Source organism: Aptenodytes forsteri, unplaced genomic scaffold (genome assembly GCF_000699145.1).
Source record: "Aptenodytes forsteri isolate BGI_AS27 unplaced genomic scaffold, ASM69914v1 Scaffold150, whole genome shotgun sequence".
NCBI classification, from domain to species: domain Eukaryota; kingdom Metazoa; phylum Chordata; class Aves; order Sphenisciformes; family Spheniscidae; genus Aptenodytes; species Aptenodytes forsteri.
In genome coordinates, this window is record NW_008795693.1 from 485,412 (window position 1) to 508,304 (window position 22,893).

The window sequence follows — 22,893 nt, forward strand, 5'->3', positions numbered from 1 at the left end:
TTTCCCCCTCTTCTCTTCCTCCTGTGGTTCTACATGCTTCTAGGATGCTTCCTTGCATGATGAGGGAGCTTTACTATATATTGGGAACCAGTTAGACAGTTGCACAGTTTCAGGAGAATGAGATTGTCTTGTCAGCTGAAAACCACTTTTATTTATTTCTCCTGCTCTGTGAGTAATGCTCGTCTGGTGTAGCTTACTCTCTGAGCCTATGGAATTAGGTGACTTGGTTCACTAGCACACTTGGTTGTGTTTTAAAAAAAAAATTAAAAAATAAAATTAGTTTGGGGGGTTTCTTTGGGTTTTTTTGTTTTGTTTTTTAACCCAGAAATAAAATAGGTCTCTAGAAACAGTCTTCTCAGCTCAAAAGCAGCGTTTTACAGCCATGTGCTTTATGCAGCTGTAGCTGACTCAGGTGTGGCAGGGGCAAGCCAGGCCAAGAGAGTATAAAACTAGTGTGAGCGAGCCAAACCCTGCCTGTGCACAGGCATTCCCACTTCTGGGAATCCAGGCATGGCTGGCTCCTAGAGGAACTGAAATACCGTGTGACTAGTACAGAGTTCACACTTTTTATTTTTCTCCTGAAAGTGATATTTCATGAGGCAAGCAGTTGCAGTTCTGAAATGAGGAGAGAGCTGACATACATTTAACCAAACGGTATCCGGCACCCGTACAAGACAGTCAGAAAACACAGATAATATCTCACTTAACAAGCAGTATTTTTCCTGCCTTTTTTATTTTTCTTTTTTTTTCTCAGTTCTAGGGCCTAACAGTTAAGGAAGGTGAAAAAACAGTACAAATGTTTCCACACCTAACATAAAAAGATCCCCCTAGCACCGAGCAGGCTGTGCTGCACTCTGCAAAAGCAGGAAGAAGAGTTTTGCATTTGATGTTCTTGCTAGGTCCTGGGAAGGTGGAAGGAGTGTATCCTGGGCTGGTATCTCCCACCTGAGAGCCTAGTTCCTGTCCCAGAGCGGCTCTCTTCTCATAACTGGACGTTTGAGGTTCCACTAGTGAAGAGGAGATGTGAATTGGGGTTGTGACTCTCATCCAGAAAAATGTGTATGTTGCTCTTCTTGCATAACTTCTCCAGTGATTCTAGTGTTTCCATAGGAAACAACCCTTAGGTATTAAATACACCCAATGTTAGTTTGTGAAAGGATAGAGAATGAGATTTCTGTAAGAAATTCTACCCTGGCTTTCTTTTTAAAAGTCGTAGCTCCAGCAGCGCCATCCTGGCATGAACTGAATTGCTCTCAGAAATGAATGGAGATGTTAAAGAAACACCAGGCTACAGTCTTTGGTGGGAATAAAGGATGCATAAAACCTTACTGGGCTGGGCACTTTGTTCCCTTCCTCCCTTTCCTTATGCCTTTAACTATATATTGCTAGGGCAGAGATGAGGAAACTCAAGTAGAGAGAAGTTGAGGATCTTACCAGGCACCGTTGATAGGTTAGGCACATCTCTGACAATTTTCATACAGAAATGGCAGTGTTCAGACATCTGAGACCATCTTTCAGAGCTTTGGGATGAATTGGGGGACCGTATGATACAGCCTGCAGTTGAAGTTATCTCTATTTATGACTTAACCAAGTGCACCATGAATCAGGGGCAGTGTGAGAAACAGAACTTCAACTCTACATCTCCCTTGTCTTTTTTGTTTGATATGTCAGGTGGCTCTTCATAAAAATTATAAAAAAAAAGAAGACACCCCCCTGCCCCAAGAATAGATTGCATTGTTTATGCTTCATTTCATGAAGCAAAAATATAAAATGGGAATGGAATAAATCTATGGTACTTTGCTCTGTTGTGTGACATTTTAATAATTTACCCCAGTACTTGCCACTAGGTGGTTTTTTTTTTTTAGCTCCATCCCTTTGACCAGTTATTGTTCTGGACATGCCTGTTAGAAATTAAATGGGAAACTGTTCCCTCCTTTCCCCCACCTCCTTTCCATTTCTAAATTCATTGGCAAAAGGATGTTAGTGAGATTGCATATCTGTAAGATTACCATGCAGTAGTGAACTTACCATGGTGTAACAATTTAGATGTAGTTAAGGCATGAAATACAAATATCATGCTCTAGAATCCAAGACGCAGAGCTCAACAAATATACCTATTTTAAATCCACTATTTTTACCCTGCCTTTTTGCATGCAGGGATTTCTCGATCATGTGTAACAGGAAGAAATCAAATTATACGAAATGAGTCATTAAAGTCAAGTTTACTAAGTTTTCTTAACTGCAGTCTCCTGCAAAGAGGGAAGCGTACCAGATCTCTGGCTTCTGCCCCACCAAGTCCGTGAGGCTAGTCTGATTCACGCCACCTGGGCAAACGGCTATTAATTTAGCAAGTAGAAGATTGATATCTGTTTAGTGAACCAAACAGTTCACCATAAACTGCGAAAGTACTGATCTACTAACAGGTTTCTATTCCAAGACTGCTTTGACTTATCTTCAAAGCTTCCTACGTAGCCTGCTTATTGTAGGTTGCCTAATTACACACTAAAAAAGTTTGGATTTTGTTTGCTATCTGTTATCTCATAGGTCTGATATTATGTGTTTATATTGGTTTGTGGCCAAAAAAGCCTTCAGGTTTTTAGGGTAAGCGCTCTTCTGAATCTAGACTAAGTCAAAGCATCAGCTTCCATTGTTGTAATTGGGAGCACAATTTGAACCTTGGAAGATGCAGGTGGCTTTTGATTGCCATTACTTTTTAACAAATTTCCTTAACATACATGTAGTGTCAAGAGAGCTGATTCTGACCAGACTGCCTCTTGCCCTCTGATTAAACTTCTGAGTTTTTTGTTTTTGTTTTGTTGGGGGGCAGTGTTGAAAAAGCTGAAATATTTCAGCTGTCTCTCCTCATCCATTCATCCTGTCCGTAAGAGATACCTCATCTTAGCAGAATGGGACTTGCATTGGAAAGTTGCTGGCAGTTCTTTAAGTTCCTTACATCCCGTAAATATAGTGCAGAAAACTAAAGGAATAACTAAATAAGGAGCTAAACAGTGAATGGCAAAAACTGTTTTAATGAACTTACTTCCTGCTTTTACTTTCCTCTGCTGTAAAATTCATAGTCCTTTGTTTCCATTTACGCAATCCACCTTCGCTCTTGTACTCGCATCCAGTGGGTGTGATTTTACCCATTTAAGAACACCCCGCAGAAGCTGGAGATAGGAGGGACCTTATGAAATCATCTAGTCGGTCCCTCTGCCAGTGCAGGACTGTGCCTTCGTTACCCTCGAGTCATCTGGCTGCAGATTTAGATGGTTCACCTGATGCCGCTCCCACCACTCCTGCTCAGAGATTATTCCACAGTCTGATAGACGCATCATTAAGAAATGCAGTCACCCACTCATTTCGTTCATTGAAACCTAGATTTGTGCAAACAACCCAAACCAGCTAATTTGGAAGATGACTTAAACCTACCTGTCATTTCCCCCCCGTCATGATCAGTATAGATCAGAAAGCACGATGCTTTGCTCCGTCCAGGAGGTTGGGAGGAAACCGTTTTCTTCTTTCAGGTCAAATCCATAACTGGCATCACCAGACTGTTGTCAGTTAAGTAAGCTACATTCGTTTTAATTTTTCCTTTTCTGAGAAGTGATTTCAGAATTAATTAATGCTTGTGTGTTAATGAGGGAATTCTCATTAGAAAAAAACCATTAATTTGCTAGGCCTTTGTGCCATGAAATTACTGCCCTTTCTGGTGTGCTGATTGCCACGAGATGTCTAATAGAGTGCATCAGTGTAAAATGGTAACATCTCCATTTTGGAGACAAAGGTCTTATGTGAACACTACTGAGTTCAAATCCTGCTCTGGGTCTGTTCCATTCTTTGCTATTAATGCAAAGACCAGCCTTTTAGTAGTAGTTGATGAAACTAATCACTTAGATAATTCTTTTGGCAGTTGTTTCCAAGGCATGCTTCTGTTACAGATGTGTGAAGTCATTTTAAAAGAAGTTCTGCAAGACAGGGATAGTACTGTGGGCAGAACATGTATGCTGTGACTGAGAGCTAAACCAAGAAACCTCACCGTTTCTGGAAGTGCAATACTTAGCAAGAGTTATTTTCCTTATTGTATTGCATTCGACACTAAAAGAGTTCCATAATACTTATAACACACTAAAGCACCAGGGCTGTTTTCTTCTGCAAAACCTTGTGTACACAAGATACTGGGGTTTGTTTCCTCTTTACAAGTAAGAGACCATAAAACCCTTGAAGTCATGTTTTGACTGACCTCTGCTAATTGTCCATGTTTTAGGAAGTCCCAGGAGCTACAGGCACTTAATTACCTGTAGGCACAAGGACCAGCCAAAGCTTGATCTGTGGGTATTAGTGAAGCTTGCTGAAGATGTAGTTGAATTTTTAGTTGGACATAAAATTTTATTTTTTGGGTAGTTCTGTTAGAGCCCCAGAATACTTGTGTGTTAGACTTCACTATGTCATTGAAGCAAATCTGGATGTGCTCTCAAGGAGCATTTGTGGAAGCAAGAAGAGTTTTTAGAAAAGAGGACCATTTGATAACCTTTGTAATCTGTCAGTCTACATTGGCTAAACTGGATCTTCTGAACATAGCAGCTGAAAAATATCTGTGTGTGTTACAAATATCCAGAAGGATAAGACTGATAACTGTGTATCCAAACTTCAGTAAATTTGGAAGAGACATTGGCCATGCATTCTTTTCACAAATATAATTCCCCTGTATTCAAAAGAAGCTTTCTCTGCAGGACAGCAGGTTTTGGTCCTGAAAATGTCATGCTTTTAGTAGTGTTTAGATTTTTTGTTAAGTTTTATTTGGTTTGTTGTTCCTCTTACGGTATTATTTGAAAATGAGGCTACTCTAATGACTCACTGATGCTACTTCCTTCACTACCAGGAAAGGAAAGTCCTCCAATTAGTGATGTCCCAGATGATGGAGATGAACCTATGCCTGTACCAGAGGACCTTTCAACTAGTACCGGAGGACAACAGAGTGCTAAGAATGAGAGAGTCTTGGGTAAGATGACTAGTCCACTCTGATAAGAAATATTAATACATAATATAATATGCCAATAAGGTTAAAGTACTATATAGCAAGCTGGTATACAAGCAGGTCCTGTGCCTTTCCGTCTTGTTCAGCACAGGATTACTCAGGTGCTTAGGTTTTTTTGTGCAACCTTCTCTTTGGGAAAGGCATTTTGAAGGACAGCAAGCCTTTTCATCCACAGAGAAGTTATAAAGATCCTACTATTTATCTTCTCTCTAAAGCATGACTGATTGCATGAAATTCTCCCCAGGAAAGATGGTTTTCATTCTGCGTAGGAAATAGAATTAAATACGTGGTTCCAGGTCAAAATTATCTAAACTCAGATTTGATAAAAGTTCAGTAAACTCTCAGGTATTTTTATCATTATTTTTATTATTAATTTGAATGCTATCTTGAATGTTATCTGCTATTCAGATTTCTCCAGAAATGCCATATTAGAACACACATAGTATTCATATGTTTCAGATTCCAATATCTGATCTTCATTTACCCTTGACTTTTTTAACTGGGAGAACTTTAGAAAACACTTGAATTTTGTTCTTCTAGGTAAAAGTCCACAACTGATAAAGTCTGTTGCATTAAAATAAATTATTGTCCACAGATGATTTTGCAAAATGCTGATTCTTCTTAGGGATCCCAGACTCCACACCAAGGACTAGCAATGCTGCTGACTACTGCATGCATCAGCTCACATGTAGTCCACTAAAAAAGACTAGACAATATTACTTGAGCACAATGCTTCTTTACTAGTAGGGAAAAAAAAGCAAAAAAAAAGCAAAAAAAAAAGCACAAAAAACCATATTAGAACACACATAGTATTCATATGTTTCAGATTCCAATATCTGATCTTCATTTACCCTTGACTTTTTTAACTGGGAGAACTTTAGAAAACACTTGAATTTTGTTCTTCTAGGTAAAAGTCCACAACTGATAAAGTCTGTTGCATTAAAATAAATTATTGTCCACAGATGATTTTGCAAAATGCTGATTCTTCTTAGGGATCCCAGACTCCACACCAAGGACTAGCAATGCTGCTGACTACTGCATGCATCAGCTCACATGTAGTCCACTAAAAAAGACTAGACAATATTACTTGAGCACAATGCTTCTTTACTAGTAGGGAAAAAAAAGCAAAAAAAAAGCAAAAAAAAAAGCACAGTGACTCCCAGAATGCTGTGATCAATGCCCTATATGATAAAAATATTTCAGGAGAGGAATGACTATCAAAATATGTTTGTTTATCCACAAGTAAAAGTATTGCTCATCATTTTTACATTCCTATTGTAAGAATGAGGTTCAGGGTGGAAGACTGTTTACACAAAGATTGCAAGTGCCTTTAAATGTTTGTTGTCTAAGGAAGTTCAGTAAAGGATGGTAGGTGGAAAGGGAGGCACAGAAGGCAAAATAACCAAGTCAAGGTAATACAGCAGGATGGTGTCAGCATTAGGAATAGAGCCTACTCCCAAACTCCAGCACTAGCTAGTAGAGAATGCAGCATCTTATGCATCTTCACTTTATTTACCGCTTGATCCCCTCTTACCAAAAATGTGAGCGTAAAGTTCAGCTCCTACATGCATATTGACATACCTTATGAACAAATTAATTTTTTAAAATGTTTTTTAATAATCTGATCACTTATCTAGTGCTTTGTTTCTCAGTCCAAAGCTCTTTGGACAAAATCTTGCCTCTGCTGCTTGTGTATCAACTCAGTAAAATGAGTTACGCCTCCTTTCTCCCACAATAACTAAACCCTACAAAATATTTAAGTCTTGATTTAAAAAATAATAATAATTAAAAATAATCCCTTGTTCAAACCCAAACAAACTCACAGAATTTTTGATTGCATTGAATTTATTTCACCTCACAAATATCATACAGAACCAGCAAAGACGAAATTTACATTTGCTGATGATGTAACAATTCTCCCAATAGTTCAATTATATATCAATATAAACACATATTAAAAGTTACTGTAATAAATGAAGGAGAAAATGTTATCTTTGGTGTCCTAAATATAAGTTCCATCTGTTGTTCTCATTAGTTTTACTTTGTGCACTCAGCAATAAATTAGATTTTCCATGTGCTGACTTCAACATTTTTTCTACAGCCACTTTCTCTACCCATAGCTCTTTGGTTTTGAAGGGTCACATTTTGTAGTGAGACATTTACCATAGTGAACAGAAACAAAGACAATTCACAGTACTCTGTTTTATGGATGATCTTAACTATAGGTATCAACTCCAGCGCTTGCAATGTTTGTCTTTTCTGTAAAGCTGCATACACTCTTACCTCTTCTAACTACTCCTTTTTCTAGCCCTAAAATAACTTTTTGAAAATGGCGTACTGAAAAAATTAATTCTCCTTTTTTACAAAAAGGGTCTGAACTCATGCCCCAAACATACCAGGAGCTGTATGATTGCTATGCACATTCTGGATCATCATCAAAAGAAAATCTGTGCCTTAGGAGTGGTGTTTGGCTTATATGATGCCATAGAAGTATTGGGGATGAAGGGGACTGTCTTTCTATGTAGGCAGTGGCATGGCAGCGTATACAGCGTTGGTGTTCAGTGCAACGCTGTCATCTCTAAGTCCCAAGATCTGTTTCTCACCTCTATTTATGACCAAACTTAGGTAGAAAAGGATGATCTGAAAAAGTAGTTTGAAGAACAATAGATAGGCGGGATAGTATTGTAACGCCCCACTGATATTATATATATCTCGTAGCTGGGAGATAGACTGTGGCCTATGATAACTGACAGGTAATGCACACGAGCAGATACGACCAGGCAACAATTTTTCTCTATATGACTTTACTAATGTCCCATCTGCTTCCTTCGTCAAAAGGGAATCCCCTGTGCAAGTTGCTGTATTTCAATATGATTTATAGTGCATTCCACTTAATCTGTAACGCCCTGAGAGATCAGCTGTCCATACGGCATGCACTGAGGAAGGGTAATTTGAGTCAGACGTTTATGGAAGATGGCCACTAGGCTCTGGAGGACTTTTTTGTACATGTAGTGTTATAGAGGTAACAATGGAAATTGCAGGTTTGTTAAATGAAAAGAGTAAGTATTTACCTCATCTTACGAAAATTAGGTGAGAAATCTGTTTCTAATTTTAATCAGCCTGTGAGATAGAAATGTTCAAATGACCATTTCAGGTTTGTAGTAACACTTCATGAAACCTTTAACCCTGGAGTCAAAAGTTTAATTACCATTTTCATCAATTTAGCATTTTAAACGTCAAAGATTAGGGGAAATAAGCTATTTTTAGAAAAGAAAGATAGGCTCTAGCTCCTCTGCGTGTTTTCAAAAATCTCCTTTCTTGCTTCTTCCAACCTTAGACTGAGACTTGAATGTGGTGCTATAAACCTGATAGAGAGAACCATTTGAAACCTCTCTCCCGCTCTGAGAATGAAGGTGTAGTAGACTTCAGTAGCTAAAGTACGCAATTCACTTGCCAGATCTTATTGGGTGCCTTCAGATTTTGAGTGTCTCAGTTAAAATGGCTAGAGAGGGTGCAAATTTCATAAGGGGGGTGTCCAGAGGTTCATGAAATGTATGCTTTGACTTGTGTCCCCAGAGAGAGACACCCAAGATATGGCTCGCTTCTGACCAGTGCAAAAATAATAAGCGGGTGTGAAAAGGTCATTTGTGGAAGTAAAGGCATCAACAGTTTGTAGTAATAACCCCAAGCAGCACAGCAAAGCAGAAACATATTAAAAGACGTGTTCTGGTCACTGCTATGTCTTTTCATTTCTTTGATGAGCTTGCTATGTTTTTAATGTTGTAACTCCCAGAATGCCACTATGTGTTGAGCAGCATCCTCCTGCAAACTTCATTTCTGCTGCTCTGTCCACTAGACCTTCTTCCTTCCTTGTCCTCTTCTCCACCCCAAATTTCCTTCTCAGGCTGATCTGGCACCTATAACTTTTTTATTATTTTATTTTTTTACTCTGCTCGCCCCCCTGCTCTACATTTAGTTTTCCTAGAAACACAGGGAACGTTTTCAGACAATCAAAGAGCTAGATTTTCACAGCTCTTTAAGGCACTAGAGACTCTGTTTTACCATCTCTCCTAAATATCCTTTTGAAATTTTGATCTAAGTTATTTAGAAATACACATCCCACTGAAATTCCATTCCATTAAGAATTAGTGCTTTGCAGCCTATTTTGGATGGGCAGCCCTATTTCCCATGCTAACCTGTAACATAGGAGCTGATGTGAAATATCTTCTGCTGACTCTTACTGACTCTGTTCCAGTTTTGAGTTAAATGTTGTGTGCACCTTTTGTGGATAATCAGTACTGAACATCCTGTACGTGGTAGACGGTTGCAATTTAGGGCTGTTTCTGCCCTGGGACTGTATCCTAATTCAAGCCATGTGTGGGAAGCTAAAGATTGAGTGAGCTGTAGGTCAGACCCTACTTCATGCAGAAAAAGCCATTTGCTGCAGTGGTAGCATTTGCCTAGAAAGTCAAGCAGTACCTTCCTTTATCCGTAACTGCCCATATCGTAGCTGGCCATCGATGGGTAAAACACAAAAAGCCATCTCACAGTGTTACTGGCCTCAGAAAGAGGCTGTGGGCTCACCATTTCTGCACAGGCAGCTGTCTGATGCTGAAGATGACCATTTAGACTTCCAACACAGAAGTCAAGTGTTTCTCACTGAAAAAAGTGATCGCCGCCATAGTCTGGACCTGGAATATATAATGCGTACAGATATTCTTCTTTCTGAGAGGAAGAGGTGGGGAGAACTCTTCTCACAAAATTGGATTGAAACTGTTGGACAACTGAGAGAAGATGTCCAAAGTAACAAGTCAAGGTGATCCTAGACATCAACAGAAGACAGATGAGATTTATATGAAGTTAGATACTCTCTATTTGTTTAAAATAAAGGACACTAGTATGGGAAGAGACGTTAAAAGGAAAGAGCTTTTTGACATTTTTCTCGTCCAGTGGGAAATGTCAAGTGACTGATGTTACCTCCCTCCCACAACCCTGTCATTGAAGCAGAAGCCTGTGTAGCTGCAGAGCCTCAGTGCCCGGCATCACCGGGAACCTGGGATTGCCTTCACACCCTGGGGTCTTCCCTCCTGGCCATGGGCATTCAGAGGTGGTAACCTGCACGAGTAGCTAGTTACTGGTGCAGGCAAGTGTCCTCACTCTGAGCTGCTTCAGTGCTTTATTTCCTTAAAAGGAGCTCAACCATTTGAGACCACGGACACAAGCATTGCCGAGGGGCCACTAGGCCAACCACAACAGCTTGCCATTACATCAGTCTGCTGCAACTCATACGTAGCTGGGTGGAGGCAGAGTAAAAGTGTGGAAAGGCTGCAGATGAAGGGGAGAAGGGAGAAAAGCCAGAAGGGGAAGTGCCCCACCCCAGCTTGCCAAATCGGTCCTGTTGCTTGAGACAGGTCCAGCTTGCAGCTGCCCCAGCACTTCGGCAGGGCAGGGAAAGGGGCTGAGGAAAAAGGCTGCCAGAGCTAAACATCTTTGCACGCTCCTCCTGTAGGAGTTCAGTGGCTATGAAGGCAATGTGTTGCGTATGAGTAATAAAATGCACATGTAGCATGTGTGCACATGGACATGCAATCATTCAGAGAACTAAAGTAACCTGGAGGGATGTGTAATGTGTTTTACTTGCTCAGGTTTCAGATGGACATGTCTGTTGCTCAAAGGTATGAAAGTCTGTAGGAGCTGATGAGCCTTTGTAAATAATTGCTGATAATTGCTGTCTCGCCTGATGTAGCCCTACTGGCTCTGAGAGCAGAGAGAAAATTTGTTTCAAGATGGTTTGGGGAGCCTTAAGAATTGTCTTTAACCCTTCACGATGCAACAGGGCTTGAAAGTCCAACTGAGGAGGCTTCTGAAGGAATTGAAAAACTTGTAACTAAAATATTTTAGGAACTTTTAAAAATAGGGAAGTTGGGAATCTCCCCTCTTGTTTGGTCCAAAGACCCTGTTTCTAGCCCCAAAGTACCAGTCCCCAGTATGGACTGGTATTGCGTGCTCTGAGACCCTGCCAGTATGACATACCTGTTTTTAAGGAGAATGCAGGAGTTATTTTTGTCAGGATTATTTTCCTTTTGTATGCAAAACTCTTCTGGGAATTTGTATAGAGGAGGATGGGGGTGGTTTAGTGGGAGAAGGCATGTGACAAATTTCCTGAATGCCCTTACATATGCTGTATGGGATATACGGTATATACCATTCAAAGGTATGTTTTGCATGTGCATAGTGTGAAACAGTGTGCTAGAGTGAGGTGCAGAAGACCCAGGTATACAGGGCCGTTGTGAAGCTGAGGAATTAGCCACACTGCCAGAGACAAGCTCTGCTCACGGTAATAACTTAGAACTTAGCAAAACGTGCACGAATTTTCACAAGGCCAGTGGAAAACAGCCCTCTTACTGAAGGCAAATTCCCTTATCAAATTTAAAAATGCTTGCTGCAAGTAATGGAGGGTGCACATTTTCAAAACAAACTTGCAAGTAGTTTCTCGAAGGGACAGTGAGCCAGTCTGGAAAGGAGAGCTGCCGCAGTCCCAGCATAGGCTGTGTTCTACTAGCGCAGTTAAGTCAGCCCATGCAAAGCCGGGGCAGAGCCACTGTGTAAGCAGGCATGTAAAAATTTGTCCTCTGATGCAATGGAGCACATGATAAAATCAAATCTGTGAGAATAGAATTGATCCTAAAAGAGAGTTGTACTTTTCCAGTGATTTCTATTTAGTTTTGCGAGGAGTTTTTCCGCTCCTGGCCTGTTTGGTAGAAGTATGTCTTCTGTTGCCACTGTGTGGCAACATGACGTTGCAGCGGGTGGTGAAGCAGTGTTTTTTTTCCCTTCTTTCTCCAGAGCTGTGTAGCTTGTGGAGCTGTGGCCGATTTCATGAGCGCCTGCTGCGTACTGCTGTGTTTTCAGAGGGGAACATCAGTGCAAAAGCCAGGGAGAGCCTGGGAGCTGTGCAAGTTTTGTTTCTTCAGCGTTGAGAAAGTGGCGAGCGTTGTTTGAACTGGAGAGATGCAGTGTGTTTAGCTGTGTGGCTTTTAGGTACAGATACTGAGCCTGCTGATCTAATCTGCAGTTAGAGGAAGTTGTCTTTATCTGAGCAGAAGAGATGTGCCTCAGAGATAAGCCCTATTCTAGCTCGAGAGTTAAAATTATCTAGCAGGATCTGAGCCGTGGCTGCAGCACAACTCAGAAATACAGGGCTCTGGCTGGAAGGGGGGCATATTTTGAGCTGGGGAGGGCCTCTGTAACTGCAGCTTGCTAAACCTCAGGTTATTTTAAGGGAATGACTCTGCATGGATGGATGGACCATGCAGAGGTTGGATGGACCTCCCAGCACCAGCCATCCCTCTATTCCGTATTACTTCTTGCTTGCTCTTTGTTATAGACTTGCTTTTTCCCTTGAGCAAGTTCTTGTTCAACCCGAGTGCTCTGCAGGACTGCACCCTGAGTGAAAAGCTTAACCGCTGGACTGAGGTGCAGTATAGGGACCACCTGCCTCTACAGAGGCGCCATTTCGGAACAAGCTGCTGTTTTGTTTTTATGCAGCCTCTCCTCACATTTCTGTAATTTCAACTCCCGCTATGGTGCCTCCCTGGGAGGAGACGGTTTCTGGCTGCAGAGGACCTGCAGTGATGCTCTCCCCTCAGGTGCGAGCTCCCCAGGCTCTGTCCCACAGCAAAATATGCAAACACAGTGTCACTGTGGCTGCATCCCCACATTAGAGATTTGCAGGGAAGGATTTACAGCGTGGCCGTGCCATCACAGGTTTCCCCAGTGTAGAACAAGCCCTTTATGGTAAAGAGCAGGGGATGGAGGGAGCTCCTTTTCGGAGCTGTAGTCCTAAAGCCGGGAGCAAACACCACTCATTGCAGCAGGACAGAGATTTGTCCCCGAACCTTTCTCACTGAGCTCACGATGTGAGGTTTCTTGAAGCCTCAAAAGATGGTCTCTCCGGAAAAAACTTTGCCTCACATGCAGTAGGTAGGTATGCCATAGCAGCCAGTGCAGGCTCACCCTCAGCGTGTCATTTATGGTGAAGAAGTGTGACCACAACAAGCTGTTAACTTGTGATGGTGGAGCAGCCAGCACCCCAGGATTTTGGCCTCCAGAGACAGCTTGTTGGAAACTCTGTCCTGCCTCATCTAGCTGTCCCCCTGAACAAGCGAGCCAGCAGAGCAGCAGCCCAAAAGCAGGTTAGACCTGCAGCCTACAATGTCAGACACTTTCTGCTGCTCCCTCCCTCCCCGGTAAGTGAATTCTGTGTTGTAAAGGTGTATGTGCAGGGAATGTAATTCCTAGTAAAGTAACCCATTTGGTGTGTGCTCCTCTTTCTTTGGTTTTTACACATTTTTAAGTTAGGAATAGTGCCTAGTTCTTGTATCCATTGCAGTTTAGGGACATGTTTCCCAGAAGCATTTAGGTGTCTAAGTTATAGGCATAAGAAGAGATCCCAAGAAGGTATCTAATCTATTGTTCCACCATCAGCCATAGTAACACCACAGGCACCAAACGGGATTTTTGGAAGTGAGTAACTCCTACTCCTTTGATGTAAATAAGATTTCAACTCTAAAATGCCAAAATCCATACCTACAAATGGGGTTAAGAAGCCCATTGAAGGTTTGCAGAGAATTAGTAAATGCAGAGCAAACACAAAATTACTCTCCATTTCCAACCAAAACAGGGCTGATCCAAAAAGAATAGTTAAGGTCCATGTTTTGCTCTTTGGTTTTCACCTTCCATTTCCCCTGTTTCTCCTCCCCCAAAGATAGTCCAAAATTATCTCATTTGAGAAGTGTAATAAATGTAGCAAAAGTGAAGAAATGTGGCAGAATGAATTGACTTCCACTCTTCCAAGCCACATATCAGAGTTTAAAGAGAAAAAAAAGAGAAGAGACTGAAGAGTAAGGAGAACTTTCACATAAGCCAGTTTTTTTTACCCTGGAAATGTTACTTCTGAGGAAGTGGCTCCTACCAGAGTTTTCAGTAACTTCTAGATTACTTTATGGAACGATATAAGAACTTGCCTGCTCCCTGACTCCTCCTTTAAAAAAAACATCAAATTGAGAGCTTTAAAAGGAATTGCTAATTCCTTCTTATAACAGAGAGTATCTGCACATGATTTTGCCCTCCCTGCTGATTAAGTAACGTAACAGAAATGTTTAATGCAATGGAAAGGTGGGTTTTAACTAAAGTTGGCGACACTTTCAGCTTGTGTTGCAATTAATAGAAGAGGAAATATTCATTCTCCATATTTCATCATTTGAAAGCATCCTGTATTTGTAAGAAGCTGTGATCCGCCAACATCCCCGCTATGGATTTGAACTTCCCAAATCTTCGGTGGTTTTTGTGTTTTGATTTTTGTGTAAGCTAAGAGCTTTGCATTCTGATTTTTAATGGCAGCTTAGGGTTTTTTTGGAGGGAGATCAGTCCCTTCTCATTCACAGTACTGTGCACCTCAGCATTATATGGACTGAGTTACTGAGCCTGTTTTTTCCTGCTGTGAATATGTGTTGCAATGCTCGGAAGTGGTGGCAGTGGTTGGTGTTGAAGCAGGATGGTTTCATTAGCACTGAAATGGCGACTGCCAGCTAGGGAACACTGCCCTTTCTGCACCCCTCACGCTGCATCTGGGTTTTGGAGATATGTTTCCTGGTCTTTCCATATGAGAATTTATTTTCAGGGGAGAACAACACACGCATATATAGAATTCAGTATGAAAAATTTATTTGCTTTATTGTGGGGTGGACTGAGACCCACTGCTTAGTTTTTGTGCCCAGATTTGCAAAGGGAAAGAAACACCTATGTGGCTGAGGGAAGTGTCGAATTGTCCATGATCCATCCCTATCCTGACCCCCAGCTGGTTGTATTCACAATTCAGGCTGTGAATGTCTCTGTCTCTCCTGAGCAGATCACCCCTCCTGGTTTCCGCAGTCTGAAGCCATGAGCAAAGAGGTGAGAACATCCCTTCCGCACTGACATGGCGCCTTCCTTTCTGAGTCGGGGTTTGTCCTTTTTCCTCCCGGAATCCAAATCATTTTGTAATTGGCACCTCCCGTCGCTGGACGTTGGAGGAGAGGTGGGGAAGCCCTGATGGCCAGCGTGGTCACTGGGACTTTGTCTGCTGCAGGTGTGGACGTACAACAATTTATCTAGAAGTCAAATGGGAACTAGGCTTTTCTGGGGAGGGGTTGAGCTTCCTGCCCATTTGTCCACATAATGGCAAGTAGAAATAAAAATGAGAAGTGATAATTGTGCTAGCAAAACACTTCAGTGGCTTTGGAGCCCAGCACATGTAAAAGACGGGGAAGGAATAATGGTAATGAGGCATTACCTCTGGCGTAGCTACACATTTGTTTAATCTTACCACCACATTACTAGTAGATCCTAGTAAAATTGGTATCCTATCACGGGCTTATTGTGGTGTTAAGTGGAATTTTTTTTCTCGTTGCAAAACAGACTAGAGAAGTCTGATATTGTTTATTCTGTAATTATACATTAATGAGTCTGTACATTCGCTATACAGTGTAACCATTGCTAAGAAGCTCTTTCCTGTGTGCCATGAAAGAGACTGATTCGTACAATGCATGATTTAGCCCTTGGTGTTGCATTGTCATGCAAAAATATTTTTCATTTCTAAAACTTTTTGTGATTAATTTCTTCTCTTTAATACTCCCTTTGAAGTTGGAAATGGCAATGTATTTTCAAGCCAACAGGAGCCATTTATTCCAATTTCTTTTTTACATGTGTAAATGCACACACATACACACACGTACATACAAAGATATGCCTGTCAGCACACATAAAATTATATGCCTGCAAAGTCAAATTCCTCTGTGTGTATGTCTGTGTAAAACACTAAAAACAGCACATGCATGCAAAAGAGCATTTGTCTTGAAAGCTGAGCTTTTCATTCTTTTTAAGAGAGAAAGAAAAGACCTATCAAACATATACTCCGCAAAATAAATGCATGTCATAAATTTTTTTTTTTCAAACCTAAAAGAGGAAAAGGTTAGTTCTTGCTAATTTATCTGTATCCCTATAAGAAACCTAAGTGTAAATTCCATTTGGGAAGTGGGCAGCAGCTGAGGAAGACCCACTTGTACCCGTTGTGGCTTTTACAGTCTGTGTAGAGATGCCGGGCCGAGGCGGCTGTGAAGGCAGATGGGGTCGTGGTACTAAAAGGACCACCAAGGAGTTCATGAAGAAGGGGGGAGCTGGGGAAAGGAGAGAGAGACACGCACCCCCTCTCAATCCTTCCTGCTGATGTTCCTCACCCGAGGTGATGCCCCAGAGAGGCTCTCCTGCCCGCCGCTGCTGGCTCAGCAGTGAAGGGGTACATGGGCTCTTGGGATCCTCACCCATGGTTCATAAGTGCTGTTCCTTCCCGCGTTCAGATGTTTTATTCGCTTAATGTCTTACAGTGTTATTCAGGTAAGGTCTGTAATGGAGAGTGAGGGATACGTTGATGAAATGTTTTTTCCAGGAGATTCTTTTACAGTCCTATATCAAATTTAGGATTGCACGGTGAAGCTTTGGGGGATGTCTGGTCCCCACAGCAGAGGGATAGATAGCCGACATATTGAAATAATCTAATGGAAAATGGAGATATAGTATCTTGTATCTCTCATTTGAGATACAGCTTTCCACTAAAAGCTGATGCATGCCTAACTCGATAACTTTCTTAGAGATGTTTCAGGAGCTAACTGAGCTAACGAATACAAAAGCACGATTAAAAGAACCACTGTAACAGATGTAGTGATGGACCCTTCTGCTCTCCTGTCCTGGAAAGCGAGAGTGATATTCAGGGAATCTCCTTATGCATGTCTGGGGGAGCTACATCTGAGTGCAAAACATAACCCCTCACAAAGGCCAGGCTAGCTGAGCAAAATGCAATCCCTGGCCTTCCTGTGTGAGGACTGGTGTTTGCTGTGCAATGGTGGGGTTTTTTCACCCCTCTTTTTTACCCTCAGTGAGACAGAGCACAAATAGTTATATTAGTTGCATGCTTCCTGAGAACACAGTGATCCACACATTCTGGGCTGCAGGTTGTGTTTTTCACGTTCAGGCATAGGATGGGAGTTCATAAGATAGCAATGGGGAGCTCTAGCAAATAGCACATTTGCATCAGCAGAAACAAATTTCACAAGGCTTGCTGGGAAGGTTTGCTGCAGCATGCCATGGTCCTGCACTACTAACAGCTGCTGCACATGTATTCATTCGATAAAAAAGATGACAACAGAAAATGAAACTTTTAACGTTCTCTTCTATGAACACTTGAGAAGCACATTACCCCAAAGGTGTGAGCCTGTGGCTTACATCGGCTTCGCTGGGACTCCATGGTGCCTTTGAGGTAAAGGAATTTGAAGCTGTGCATGAGCCGTGCTTCATTTGTCCTGGTGGCAAGGAGAGCTCTCAGCACTGCTCTGATGCAAGTGACAATCCTGATGTCTAACAGTTTCCAAGAGTCCAAAGGCCTGCCAGTAGGATACTGGGATCACTGGGATTTGAGTGCCTTTTTTTTTTCTGTGCTCAGAAATATTCAGCCAGCATGATTCTGTCTTTCTGTGTTGGACAAGGCAGAAGCTACTTTCCTTGAGATGCTCTCCTCCAAATGAACAAAGCATCATTCGTCAGTCCTGTATTTTTGTCTCTGGTTGCTGACCAGTTTACCAGGCAAAGGTTAATTTTCTGAAGACCAAGTCTGCACACTTGCTGCAGCATCTGACAAACTTGCGCTTCAAACATAAACTGGGCAGATGCTTTAAAAAATGACAAAAGGATTCCTCCAAGTAAAAGGCACTTACAATGTCTAGGACATGCGACTAGGAGCAGAGAGGAAGTTTGACAGAAACTTTGCCTGCTAGACACTTTCAAATATTCCATAAATGCTGAGAGGGCAGGAAATGCCAATGCTGATGGTCTGAACAGATCATCAGCCCTTATGGGAGGCCAAGTTTTGATCACTCTGTGAATGCCTGGTGCCAGTGTTCACAGCACAGATCTTGTTCTAGTCGTGTGTAATTACCTGTCCTGTGTTCACATTAGCTCTTACTGTTTATGTAAGACTGGGAAGGGGATTAAATTAAGCTTTGGGTGTTTCTACTGCCATTTCTCTCCAATTGTTTTGTTGTTTTTATCTATGAATTTGTGTTGTGGCACAGGGTTCCTGGAAAAGGAACAGAGCCCTGTTGCTCTAGACACTGCACAAACACCAACAGCACGCCCCAAAGAGCTTACAATCTAATTAAGGCTATATATACACGATTGATTAATTAAGCCTTGTAATTCCTAGCCAATGTAAGTGTGAGGTAGGGCACAATAAGATGTAATCAACTGTGCTGTGGAATCTAAACCATAAATAGTATTCTGGAGACCAGAGAGCAAACTTGTTTTTCTAATAGCTGCAGCAAAATAGTCTTGTGTGTTCTTCCAGGGTGCAGTGGGATTGGTTTGGTTCAAAGTACTCAGCTTTGTTTTAAACAACGTGTCTCTTTAGCTTGAAAAGTGAGATTGAAAAATATAAAACAGGTCAACATAAATAAATGAAAGTTTTGGTGATGGTACGTGAGGGAATAAAATAAATATTGGCAGCGAATTATTAGATCATTTTGGGAGTCAGGAAATAATTAATTCCTGACTTCTAATTAGTTTAGATCTTAGCACAGAGGAGCAATTCACTGTGTCGCTTGGACTTTTGGAAAAAGGGGAGGGCTATTTCCAGCTCCATGCTGATTTGTACAGGCAGGAGTCCCAGGTCCTGCCAGTGCAATGAGTGGAATTACAGCCTGGTGTCGGCGTGACAGAGCAGTGAGTGAGGCTGATCCTGGGCAGCTGAGGATAAAGTTGGGATATAAGCCCAAATTTCAGGGGGTCAAATCCATACTCTTGTCCAGGCTTTTCTTTTTGCTGAGATGTTTCTGAAGATATTTCGCATTACAAAAAAAACTACTCTAGCAATTTGTTTTTGGAGTGAGATTTCACACCTCATAACTGAACATGTATGAGAAGCGCTATGAAGCTGAACTGGAGATGACAGAGTTTTCAGTATTTAGTCATTTCCTGCAAAAAAGGTACAGGCTGAGCCCCTCTCTTGTTTCCTTTCTCAGACCACTGATAACTTCTGCCATGCTGGCTGCAGTGTGGTGGGAAATTAAAAACTGGTTTGGATATTTGAAACAGCTTATGCTTTTTTTTCTTGAGGTAGTTGCCTTTGGGATTTTTACATCTCTCTTGGAATAGAGTGGTAGCATGGGAAAAGGCCAGCTGGGGAAAAATATCACTCCTTTCCTGCTTCTGCATCATTAGTCTGAGGAAGAAAAAGCCTACTTTTTGACCTTGAGCAATCCCAGATAAGGGAGAGCTGGCTAAGGGCTCCAAGCACTTGATATCCAGTATTTTATGGGTGTAACTGAGGTTTATTAGGCTGGACAATAATTCTGTCTTTGTATAATTCTGTAGGACACATCACAGATTATGGGTAGCATTTTCACAAATACCTAAGTGATGCAGCCTCTCAAGCTACAACTGCATGGTCCCTAGTCACCTTCTGTGGGACACATGCCAGGAGGGTGACCAGTGCATGACCAGATTTCAGCCGTATGTGTTAGGACACTTAAGAGGCACGTACCCAGATGTGGGAATCACTCTAGACAGCAACATAGCTTTTGAGTTTCCCCATTAAAAAAAAAAAAAAGTCTTATCCCCATTAAAAAAGAATTGAAAAATGTGCAGATAGGGAAGTAAGGGCACATGATGGATTGAGCGCCTTTCCCATGGCCACACAGGAAGTCCGTGGCCAAGCTAGGAATTAAACCTAGATTTCCCCAATCTGCATCCAGTGCCCTGTCCCTCTTTGAGGCCATAAAATTTTGTTTGTTATCGAATTCTCTATAGGCTGAAGCAGAAGGCTACTGTTTGTAAGGAAGAGAATTGTTAAAAGATAAGTACTATTTATAATTGGTGAGAAACTGAGAATAGTTCTGGACCAAGTATTGCCCATTTCTACTGCTATTTAATGTTCTCTTTTTTCCAAGTTTACATCAGCATAAAAACCCCCTTGTGGTATTGCTCCTTAACCAAGCGAACTACTCATGCCTTTCCTTATGGCTAGGATTGCAGTAGAGGCCAATGCTTAGCTGTTTCCAGCTGTCCTGGTTTAACAGTAAGTAACATTATGACTAGCTTGACAGGAAAATGATCATATTTCTGCCTCTTTTGCTTGACATTTCTCATCCAAAATCAAATAGAAAAGTTGCGTCCATTTGCTGTGGAGAACATCCATAGCTAAGTTCTCTCTTACAATACTCATTTGACTTGACATAGCATTGTTTCTTGAACAGCTGCATGACTGGTTTTTGTCTTTGGAAATGCTGAACTAAATCAAGAGGGGCTCCACTGAAGTCAAAACCAGACCAGAACTAGTAAAGCCAGAAGGCGGCAAGTCATGCCCCTCAAACCCAAAAGATACACCAGCCCTTCACAGTAATAGGTAGGACATGACAAGCTAGGCCAAGCTTTCACAATGGTCATAGTCCCTCTCACATATGTGTACATGGGTATTACACAGCTTGGTCACCCTGCCATCCCTAGAAAAATAATGCATTGTATAAACTATGCCACTGTGAACTAGAGGTATTGGTGCTATATCTGCAGGGAAGTGGAAGAGCAGTCAGAGCTGCAGGGTGGGACATGCAGTGCAGGCCTCCAACAGTCATAACATCTAAGGGACTGTTGCCGTTTGCAAGAGGAAACTGCTAACTCCTTCCTACGCAGGTAAAGTCATCTCTCCTCTGTCCCGCACGTTCCAAAATACATTAACTTTAGCTGAAGAACTAAACACTGATCGAGTGGCCCAGAAGATATTTCCTAATTCACAGATAAATGGTAGCGAAAATAGCTGAGCCTGTTGATATTCTCTGTGCAAGAGTGTTTCAAAGAAAGTGAAGCCTCACTAATACTCATTTCTTATCACCTCCTGACAGCCTCCTTTGTGGGGGAATAGCCACAAATGGGTTTGAACGAGCTCTTCCAACAGGGTAGCTTTCATGCAGTGATGAACAAATAATTATGCTGCAGTACACCTTTGTGTAACACTCGTGTCTTCATTTACATGCAGGATTTCACCACTATCTCCCTGAGAAACTACAAAATTCAGTTAGCCACCGGATAAGATAAAGACTGGAGCTTGACTCAAACGGGATGCATAACTATTAGTGTTGTGGTATTTATAGAGGGTCATTTCTCAAGTTTTTACTTTCCACTCAGCCCTTTGTCAGACAAATTCTTGCTGAAAAGTCCCTAAGAAACGGGAGAGTATAAAAAGCTGGGTCCCACTCTGTTCTTAAAGAGGCTCATGTTCTGCTTTGTATCTCTTTTGCCTGCAAATGGAGAAGAGAAAATTCTTCATGTGAATTTCAAACGCTTTCTGCTCCTGCCAAGTTTCATTCTGAATGAGCGGGACAGAACGGTACATGATGTCAGTGGAATGACTTCCTAAGCTGTCTGCTCCATCCACTGGCAGCCGGGCAGGATTGCCCAGTTAGGCAATCCCTACTCTGCTTTAGCCAATTTCCTTCTGTACTCTTCCATCACTCTGTCTTCCATGGCTGCCTTCAGCAAATAAGACCATTGCCTAATCGAGCCTTCTCACCCTGAGGCTAGGCATTTTGAGGCCTTTTCTTCATGTTTGATTTCCCTCTTTTCTTTCTGAGAGTGATTTGAGGAGTCTCTCCTCTTGGTTGATATGAAGATAAGGAGGGGCGTGGTGGTTAGTTCAGGTTTGGTGAAGTCCAGCCGCACACAGAGCAGCACAGTTCGGTAACTGTCTTAAAGTAGGTGGGAAGGGGAATACAGGTCAAGTGGGTGAAAGTCGGAGAGGAATAGTAATCTGGAAGATTGCTGCAGAGGCAGAAAAGGCTAAGCCTATATATTTTTTGTTTGTTTTAATTTTTTTTTCTGCTAAGCCACCAAGTATAATTCCTGGTCTGTGCTTCCCTTTCTGTCACTTCTCCATAATTCTTAGCATTTCAGTTGGGCTGCTGTCTCTCGGCTGCTTCCTCTTTTCCTGCTTTCCTATATTTCATTATTTGCCCTTCTTCCTCTTCGACTGCTTTTACAACAGAGTGAGGAGGATGTGGAAACCCAGTTACAATATGACACACAAACTGCAGTGTCACAACTGCATCTGTTCGGTTTCACCTCCGGGAGTGCGCAGAAGCAGGTCAGGGTGGAGAGGCAGGAGTGGGGGGCTGAGGGAAAGAAGGGAGAGATTTATAAATAGGGAAGAGAAAGGACAGAAAGTCACAAGGTTTCCAGCTCAGGAACTTGGGATAATGGCTTTCCACATAACTTAAGATAATCCCAAACTGAATCATCACTGTGTCCTTGAATGCAAAGGAGAGGTGGCAGTCTGTGCCAGTCTAAGGGTCTCCCACAATACTGCTGCCGCAGAGAAGATATAGCCCTGACACGTTTCTGAACTTGCCTGTAGAGACATGAAAGCTGAGCAGACCTCTAGGCCTGTATTGTGCACAGCTCATGGCATTGCCCTTTCAACACACAAAAAAAGAAAAAACAATAAACACTCAAAGGAAAATTTATTCTTAGTGCCCATGTCTGTGTGTGAAGTAAACCTTTGGAAGACACCGTGGATGAAAATGAGGAGGTGCTGTAGCTTTCTTGAGATATCAGGCAGCTGGGAGAACTTGCTCCCACAGACTTTGCTCCAACGACTTCCTAGGGCATCCATTAATTAGAGGTGCTCCTCTCCTCTCCTCTCCTCTCCTCTCCTCTCCTCTCCTCTCCTCTCCTCTCCTCTCCTCTCCTCTCCTCTCCTCTCCTCTCCTCTCCTCTCCTCT

At 42.0% G+C, this 22,893-nt stretch overlaps 1 protein-coding gene across 2 annotated transcripts in view; it reads left to right on the forward strand.

The window, feature by feature from the left end:
* The window catches only part of IKZF1 (IKAROS family zinc finger 1), a 56,479-nt gene that overhangs the window by 2,505 nt on the left and 31,081 nt on the right, over positions 1-22,893 (forward strand). For both annotated transcript variants that reach the window (XM_009282885.2, XM_019473031.1), the window contains exon 2: positions 4,880-4,999. In XM_009282885.2, coding sequence (XP_009281160.1) covers positions 4,880-4,999 — 120 coding nt within the window. The remainder of the gene's footprint in view (positions 1-4,879; positions 5,000-22,893) is intronic.